This window comes from Telopea speciosissima, chromosome 6 (genome assembly GCF_018873765.1).
Source record: "Telopea speciosissima isolate NSW1024214 ecotype Mountain lineage chromosome 6, Tspe_v1, whole genome shotgun sequence".
NCBI classification, from domain to species: Eukaryota; Viridiplantae; Streptophyta; class Magnoliopsida; order Proteales; family Proteaceae; genus Telopea; species Telopea speciosissima.
Window position 1 is genome coordinate 31334964 of NC_057921.1, and position 9291 is coordinate 31344254.

Here is a 9291-nt window from a genome sequence, read left to right on the forward strand (position 1 = left end):
AACTGACACTTGTTGCATATCCACTAACACAATCATAGGAGTAGAACCAACCAATGCCATTGTATACTGATGATTTGTTCAAATCTACTAACATCGTCATAGGAGAGATTCCAGTCATCTCTTATGTATGTATATATATGTGTCCTCTAATTTGAAATAATATACCAAAATTCAGAGATTATTAACAAGTATCAAATCTAACGAGAGATAGGAGACGTGGGTTCCTCCCACACAAGGATGTGGGTCTCCTCCCCTAGTGAGGGTGCCAAGGACTGGGCCATGGAGCTATCATGGCCTCACACATCCTCCCAATCCCACATTGGCCAGCTATAGGAAAGGTCTTGGATTTAAAAACGGGAAAAAGGAAACCCTATCCCCAATAGATGCAACTTTTGAGGTGAAAAGTATCCACTTGACCTGTGACGCTAGCTCCAACCCTGGCCTCCACAACCCTCCTCAAGCTTGGGTCTACCCATGGGCCAATCCACTTGGCCAAACTGACCCAAGTCGCTTTGACGTGACCTACGTCGGTATTGATATCAGTATCGATCTTTGTCGATACTAGTCCAAATCAATTCGTATCAATTTGGTTCGGCCATGTTTTGTTATAAAAGAAAATTTTCGATTTTTTTACATTTTTATCCTTGTCCCTACCAATCCACCAATACAGGATCGGTCAAGAATCGATATAGGTCTCCACCTTTATCGATACGAATCGGCCAATCTGATACAGATTCCTCAAATCATGATTGAGAGTCCAGTAGCTATAATCCATGCACGTCATTCAATCAGATGGTCAACCCATCAAAAGGCTGGAATGATTTGACTTGTTTACAACATTTTGTAAGAAAAGACTCCCGAGTGGGATCCACAACCCAATTGACTACAAAGTACTTGCCTACATTTCTGTAACATGCTCTGCTTCTTTTTCACTCTCTTCTGGTTCAAAAGAACTTTATGAAAGATTCGACTGGAGAAAAACTAAATCGGACTTAAGTATATAAAACAGGAAATGGATATATATATATATGAAGTATAAACAAAGGGACATTGTGTGTTAAAAATAGTTACTTCATTTCATGTTAGATTATCGGAAGAGAGGAAACAAACATCTGTTAAGATTTGAGACTTCAAGAACACTTTCCATGGCCTTATAAGAACAAATTCCAAAACCCATTAACACCACAGCTTGAAGATCTCAATAAAACTAAAAATAAGGTAATCAGATTCAGATCCCCATCACCAAGTAATGTTTTTCAATTATATTCTAACCTCCGGCTGACAAGGTTTTACTCCATAAGGAACATGCTCTGTTAACATCAATTTAACTGGGTAGCAGAGATTTGGGTTGTTCCAAGCTCCAAATCGCCTCTTCATTTTCCCATAAAACCATTCAGAGAATTTGAGTTCTCCAGTCAGATTGTTTCCATTCAGATAGAGAGTACTCAGACAAGGCATAGCTTCAAATTTTGGAGAGATGTTTCCTGAAAGATTGTTGTTGTTGTTCAGACCCAGAAATCTCAATCTCTTGAGCTCTGCAATAGTTTCTGGAATCTGTCCTGCCAAGCTCATGTTAGAGAGGTCTAGAACAATCAAGTTCTGCAGATTTTCCCACACAACACCCATGAGGTCTCCCCCTATTGGATTGTTGGATAACACCAACTCTTGTAAGGAGATCATTTTTTGAAGTGATTGAGTCAACCCACCTGAAAACTTATTGCTTCTAAGGTCCAATAAAGTAAGATTTTTCAGATTTCCAAGCTCTTCAGGAAGCTTTCCCTCCAACAGATTGTCACTCAAATCAAGCTTTAGGAGTGAAGTCAACCCTCCAAAACTCAAAGGTAAATTCCCAGACAGAGCATTCCTGCTTGAATCAAAGATTAGGAGCTGAGTCAATCCACCCAAACAATCGGGAATTCGACCGGAGAATTGGTTTCCGGCAAGGATTAGTCGCCTTAGGTGGATTAAATTACCAAGTTTGATCGGTAATTCACCGCTTAATCCATTCTCAAGTAACACAAGAGATTGAAGCTTGGTGAGGCTGCCGAAGATCGCTGGAATCTGTCCTATTACACCTGGGTTTAATCGGAATTCTAAAGATTCTAAGCTTTCAGCAAGTTTCTTCCAGTTCTGAGTAGGAATTGAGATTGGGCGTCGACGAGGAGAGACAAAGCAATTGAAGAAGGAGAGACTTCTAAGGTGCTTGAGCTCAAACAGGTGTGGGCTGAACTCAACATTCCTGGCGCAGCTGAGAGAGTTGTCATGAACAGGTCCAATGTTGATGCCAGTTACATACCAAAAGCCATCAAAGAAATCACAAGAGACTCCCTGTAACAAATAATCTGGATTATGCCCCCCAAAGATACTTATCTAATTAAAACAGTTAGACTTAGTAGAAAAGTGAAGCTATACGAGTTCATTTTCCAAGTTTTCAGAAAAGCTCAAAATTGATTTCTAAAGCAGGAACTGATACAAAGTTACAAACTACTAACAGGGAAATGATGAAATTTTTTTTTTTTTCTAAATGTAAATCTTTTCTTGAATGAAATAGTACTGTCCACATTTATAAACTCAAGCCCTCTATGTGTTTGTTTATGGTCCACAAAAAAAAAAAAAATGGGTCCTCTCCGTGAGTAAATAATAGAGATTTTTTCTTGAAAAAACAGATGTTTTGCAGCTTAAAAATTGCAGAAGATAAGGGTTCCATTATTGCTACTATTCTCTCTTAGAGGAACGCAACTCGTTAATAAGTAGTACCTGTATTGGGGTCCAACCACAAGGGTCAGGATAAAGCTCTGAGCCATTCCACCAGCTCCCCACGAACCCTTGTATGGCCGAATACAGAGATTCTTGCTCTGTTTTCTCCATAAGAGCCACTGAAGTTTCTTCATAGTCGCCAATGCAGGAAACCTTCAAGAAAAGGAGGAGCGAAAGAAGAGAAACAGCTCCAACGTTGATGTTGAAACTTTTCATGGCTGATTTAAGCCAAAGAAAAAGAACCCAACAAAAGAAATACTAAAACAAACCCAGTGTAGCACTGTAGCTTGATTACATATCAGAACAGGAGAGACAACATGTGTTTCTGTAGTCTCTCACTCAGGAACAAGAATGAAAGATTTTGAAGGACTTATGGAAACTCCCCATGAAAGTAGGACAAAGACAAAATCAGAATAATAAAAAATTGGATGACATGGTTGAGAGCAAGAACCATACCTAATTTTCACCAGACTGCAACAGAGTATCCATATATAGTAAAAGGAAACAAAACCCAGAAACTTTAACCCAATTGCAGATACCATGACAAGAACATTACGTTTTGCTGCCTCTTATGAATTCCGGTTTCGGCTAGCATATCCACAGAATTGAGAGGAAGAAGCAGAAAGATTAAGATTGAAAGCAAGAAGGAAGAAAATGGAAAGGAGGAGGAGGGCCTCAAACCCATTGAAACATATTGAGAATACAGAGAATAGAATAGATCCAAATTTCCCTTCATGTGTTTATAGATAAGCAGAGGGGTGAGAAAGAGAAGAACCAGAGTGCAGAAATCAAAGTGATCTTCCAGCAAATACGACGTACCTCTCGAGGCACAAAGCAATTATGGTAAGAACAATAATAAGAGGATAGCAGTAAAGCAGTAGAGCAGTAAACATTAGGATATTAGACTCTAGAGAGAGAAGTATGAAAGCTTTTTGCTGCTGTTGTTGCAGATGAGCAGATCTGATTATGATTTTATCATTTATGGTTCATGGGGCTGGAAGCCTGGAACTTTTGTAAGTGTAGAGGTCAGAAACTATAGAGATAGATCAGAAAAGGTGGTTAAAGAGGGTGGAAGGATTAGTTAGGATTAGGGGGGTTAGGGTTTTAAGGCTCCTGTGAGAGAGAAGGGGACCATATCCCATGCACAACTATGCATGCAAGCAAAGACAAAGTTGGATATTCCCTCTTTCTCTGCTTCTTTGGTTTGGCTAGGACAGTGAATCCCATAGTTTATTTACAAGAAAACCAAAATGGGCTTTAGAATTTTGTTGGGCCTGTCATGGCCTTTGACACTTAAAACCCATATCAAGAAATTATATCTGAAATCCATTCCATTCCATTTTCTCTCAATACCTCACTTGAGCTGAGGAATTATGTGCTATGGATTCTTGAATCAGGTGCAGGGTTTTAGTAATTAGTATCAGGTTTACCCTGTTTTCTTCAAAAAAAAAAAAAAAAAAAAAAGATTGTTTTTGCATATTTATCCTTGTTCGTATCAATCCAGTAATACGGGATCGATCAAAATCAGTATCAATCTCCACCGATACCATTATGAATCGATCGATTCAATCTATACGATACCGATTCAAACCATGATCAGGTGTTTGTATTGTCTGTTGGTGTTGTAGTGTAGCTCCAACATATAAAAATAGAGATGGATTATAGAAAGGCCCATGGAAGATGGAAGAGTGAGGGTGGGTAACTACTGACTATGAAATGTGAAACTGTGAATTGAAACTCCTCCCAAGGCCAAGTCCCAATTAGGTTTGGGACTTTGGGTGTTGCCCTCCAAGTGTTCGATTAAAGTAGGGATTATGATTGCGTTACGGCTTGCAGTGAACAACGCTGCTATCGTTAATGCTGCTGGCAAACACTGTGCAGTGTTCCAGTCTATAACTGTACTTAGAAGCTATGACTCAATCCAAAGCAATTTTCAAAGGTAGAGTCATCCAAGACTTACCTTTACATCAAGCCTTAAAAGCCTTAGTTTATCGGCATTTTCTCATTTCCCATCAAGAGATTATTGTCAATTAGAGAGAGGTAAAAGTACGTTGGTCAGTTTGGTGGTTGGTTTGGAAGGTGGACCACACTAAGGGCTAAGGGCTAAGGTCTATAAACCCTTATATCTTTCTTCACTAAAAAGAGATAGAGAAGAAAGCCCCACTACTTTACAGGTCTAATTACTGACACGTCTATATCTTTGTCTTTACAGCTTCTTGGTTTGTGTCAGAGCTTATCAGTGTCTTTGGGATGAGTGGAGTGGAAAAGGATTGGTCAGTGCCCCGGTGGGGGAGCTGATAGGCTTCCTATAAGTACAAGCTTAGCCTTTCTTTTTCTTCTCAAATTCATCATCAATGTGTGCTGTGGAGATTAATAATTTCACTGTAAAAACCAAGAAAAAAAAAATGTGCTGTGAAGGTTAATAATTTCACTGTAAAAATAAATAAAAAGTGTGGTATTACTATAGATTTTTCACAGTTATATTAGGAACAAATTCACCCTCGAGCCTCAGCTCTTAATCATACAAGGCCACTTTTTTGGGTTTGCATACTTAGTTGTGTCAAGTGGAAAAATCATGGGGAATTCTAAATATTAGATATGGGCTAGCGTGGCCCCTGTATGGGGTGGAATTTCTACCTTTTATAGGGGTAGGGCGGTTATTTTGCACCCCCCAATTGTGTTTGAATGTGGGCAATATATTTCCTCGCAGAAAACTTTTCTCTATTAGATATTTAAAAAAAGAATAGTTCTTTCAAGGCCCAAGTACTAATTCAGATGAATGGAGGGTCCCCATTACTTTTAAGAAAGTGAAAGAGTGTGTGTGTGTGTGATTCTATGTTTTGATTTGTAATTGAATCTACACGTCTATGTCATGCGGATACTTTTCCTTTCAAGAAATGATATGAATCGATTACATGTCAAATTATAATCCAAATTCAATTGTTTACTTTTCCATGAATATTCATGCATCTCTTGACAACCCCTGCACCCTCTTGATAGTTTAGAAATTTTTAATAATTTGATTTGCCACATGAAAAACAAAATTTGGGATGAAATTGAAGTAGATTTTACATGTCCACAAAGTTTCACCTCATCCAACTTCCACTTGGCAGCAAATGAATCAGATTAGGTAGGATTAGATGGTGTGCGTATGCTAGGAAACCCTTGTCCATAAAGGCGATTGTAAGTTGTTTTAGTAAAAGGTTTATCTATATGACACCATGGTTGTTTGATCTTAGGCTGTGTTTGGTATGCATTCTAGGTCGATTTTGTATTCTTTGATACTAAAAATAGTTGTTTTTATCGTTCGAGAATGTGAAATAGACTACAAAAGCATTGATAAGTGGGTTTGTTCTTGTCCCTTTATAAAGTCAAGTGTTCTAACAACTAAGTACGTTGCTACGTTTTTTTTATAAATAATCAATGGGTTGTCTCTTTCTCTAGTACTTCTTGGATTCTTTAGTGTAAATTGTTTCCTTAGAAAGTGTTGAATAATGTTGTTCTTACTAACCCCAAGGGGTTTGGTCTATTGGTGATTTCATAGTGGGTAGAACGCCTCATGAAGCGTCTTACCTAGGTTCGAATCCCCTTGGTACCAACCTTGGAGTCACTCACCCTCTTTGGAGCGAAAACGGCATGTGGGGCCCCGAAGGAATTATACCCACTCCAAAGGATGTGGGAGGAAACCCTCCGATATCAGAAAAAAAAAATGTTGTTCTTACTAAAGTTTGTCTCTCTAAAGATTAACTATTGATGATAGTTGTGCTCTCTGTAATAAGGAGCATGCTCGCTATGACATACATGTTTTGCCTGTGATTTTTTTAAAAGGACTTGGGATCCTATGTTGGACCTAAGAACTGAGACGTTTTCTAGTAGTTCCCTTCTTAACCTTTTAATTTTCTTATTTAATAATAAAACTATGTTTTTGTGTGATCATAATCACTATATATTTTGTTTTGACCTATAGAAATCAGGTTATGTTTATTTCATATTTCAACTTGGTCTTGTATCCAACAAAACAAAAAATGTGAGAGGCGGTGTGAGGGCAACGATGAGTGGTGTGAGGGACGGTGTTCCAGCTGTTCAGGTTTTTCGTGAAGGTGAGGACGAGGAGGATAGTGCTGGTAGGGAGGATGTGGATCGAGGTCCAGTTCTTGAGGAGGCTTTGGCTCCTCTTCCATGTGTTGAGGGCGTGCTAGGGCGTGCAGGTACTGATGTGGGTGGTGCTAGGGTTGCGCATAGTACTGCAATGGCGGCGCCTCAATCCTATGCCAAGGCGGTTGGAGGTCATGTGTGGCCTGATATTGATGCTCTGCTAGAGCCCATTCATGCAGGTAATATTACTCGTATTCGAATCCCGCAGAAGGACTATGAAGAGAATCGTAATCGCTTTCGATTTGCTCTTATTGGGAGGGTTAATTTTCGCCTTGCATCGTTGGATGATTTGAGAAAGGAGGCGAAAGAGAAGTGGAAACTCAAACAAGGGGTAATCATGCATCCATTGGGGAAGGGATTTGTGATTTTCCAATTCTCTTTTGAAGGAGATATGACGTAGCCCTGTGCGCTTCAATGATCAGGCTATCAGGTTCCAGTGTTGGAAGCCTGATTTTAATATACATGAGCAGCAGGTCCTTACCAAGCTCGTTTGGGTGAGGTTCCTAGATCTGTCTCTCGAATATTGGCATGAAAACGTGCTTCTATCCATGGCCAAGGCTGTGGGCAGACCTGTAGCTCTTGATAGTCGTACCCGGCAGGGTCTACTCGACCATTTTGCTCAAGTGCTTGTTGAGATAGACGTAGGAGATTCTTCAACTCGTGTTGAAGAGGTTCAAGTAGAACGATTTGAACCTGGTTCTACCAAGGAATTTTGTTTCACTCAGAAGGTGATTTATGAGGATGGATTGCAAAGGTGTGGGTATTGTAGAAGGTTGGGACATCAAAGCTCCCTTTGTCGTCAGAAGAGGATGGATGAACTTCATCAACAAGAGAAGGACAGAGAGGCATCAATCCCTGGTGCTATCTACGTTGGAGAAGATGGAGTTAACTCGGTTAACTCAAAGTCCAACTCGATGGGTGGATCGGCCAGAAAATCTCTCTCACAAGGCAAGAATTCATTTTCTCCTAATTCTAAGGCGCCAGCTGGTCATGAGGGGATTGTTGTTTCCAATTTGATCGCAGCTATTCAAGGGAGGGAGAACTCTTATAATGGTATGACTCTTGGTGAGAATTCAATTTCTCCTCAATATCCCAATTTGAAGCAAAGTGGGAAAGATAAGGATACATTTTTAAATGTTGGAGAAGTTCATGTAGTTGATTCCATTAGGCCACCTTCTTCTCATCCTACGCATGGCGGAGGAATGGAGAACTCGCCGACTTTTTCAGGGGTGCCGAATTTTGCAGTTGGAGGAGGGCTTGAGAGGAGAGACGTTGAGGTTAGGGAGTCTAATTTTAATGAGGTAGAATCAGTTCAAAGATTGAATTCTCATGGGTCGGGTTGTGACCAATCTGATCAAGAGGAGGTGCAAGGCTGGTGGACTCAAGTGTTGGGTCCAAAAAATCATGATGGCCGTAGGAATGCCCCTCGAGGTGGTCGTGTGGGTTGCCGTATGGCAACTCCAGTTATTGGTAGAACTCGACGTCAAAAGAAGGCAAAGCCTGGTCTTAAAGCGGTGGACACGGCAGTAGAAAAACCTCTGGTTGAAAAGGAGACCGCATCTCCCTTTTCACCAGAGGAGGAGGCTCTTTTGGCTCGTGTGGCTTTTGATCGGCCTGGTGTATATGCTGAGATCCCCTGACAATCAAATAGGACAAGGACCCCCTCGGTGCGCCTCGCAGATCCCCCGTAGCTTTGTTTTATTATTCCTCTTGGGTAAGCGAGTGGCTTGAAGCTTTCGCCAATATGGTTTAGGACTGAGTCTCCCTTTGTAAGCTTTAGCTTTCTTTGTCAGTATTCTGTCATAGGCTTGTTTGCCCTCTTTTATATTTTCAATAAAATTTCTCTTTTCTGGAAAAAAAAAAATCAGGTTATTTTTATTCTGTTGACTTCCTACATTGATTCTTGTCTTGCAAAATATCTCTTGTTGAACTTCTAGTCTTAATTTATCTCTCAACCCTACCTTATCTCTTCCTACCTCTCCTTTAGTGTCTTCCTCTTTTTCCTTTTCGGAATGCCTAGACTTACTTACTGCTCATCACCCTATTTAATATGTGCACAGATTATCCAAAATAAAATAAGAAAAAAATAGAGAAAGAATAGGGAGAGAGAGATAAAATAATAAAAATAGAAATTAAGGGTGAAAAGATATATAAGAAATATGGGAGAAAATAGAGGGGTTTTACTGACGAAGCCGGACGTCTGGCTTGTTGGGAGGTAGCCGGCCTCTCTCAAGATAAACTCAAGAATATTTTAAGATTTTCAAAGGTAAATATTCCTTCACTTTCTTCCATTAAATAGGGATTTACAAATAACTAACTCTATAACCCACGTATTCCATTCACATAGCAGTTAACGTAACTAATAGTAACTCCTACACA

The 9291-nt window shown here is 39.9% G+C and overlaps 1 protein-coding gene across 1 annotated transcript; it reads right to left on the bottom strand.

Moving 5' to 3' along the window:
- Window positions 1–1164: 1164 nt before the first annotated feature.
- LOC122664893 (piriformospora indica-insensitive protein 2-like) lies at window positions 1165–3675 on the bottom strand. Its single transcript, XM_043860919.1, has 2 exons — window positions 2758–3675; window positions 1165–2328 (listed from the first exon to the last, which is right to left on the bottom strand). The coding sequence occupies exons 1-2, from the start codon at window positions 2971–2973 to the stop codon at window positions 1261–1263; spliced, it is 1284 nt and encodes a 427-aa protein (XP_043716854.1). The 5' UTR covers window positions 2974–3675; the 3' UTR covers window positions 1165–1260.
- Between the last annotated feature and the right edge of the window lie 5616 nt (window positions 3676–9291).

Excerpts from the sequence above, each read along its gene's own strand:
- LOC122664893 (XM_043860919.1), bottom strand. The coding sequence starts at position 2,973 with ATGAAAAGTTTCAACATCAACGTTGGAGCTGTTTCTCTTCTTTCGCTC. Across the intron at positions 2,329-2,757 it reads GTGGTTGGACCCCAATACAG|GGAGTCTCTTGTGATTTCTT; the intron begins GTACTACTTATT and ends TATTTGTTACAG.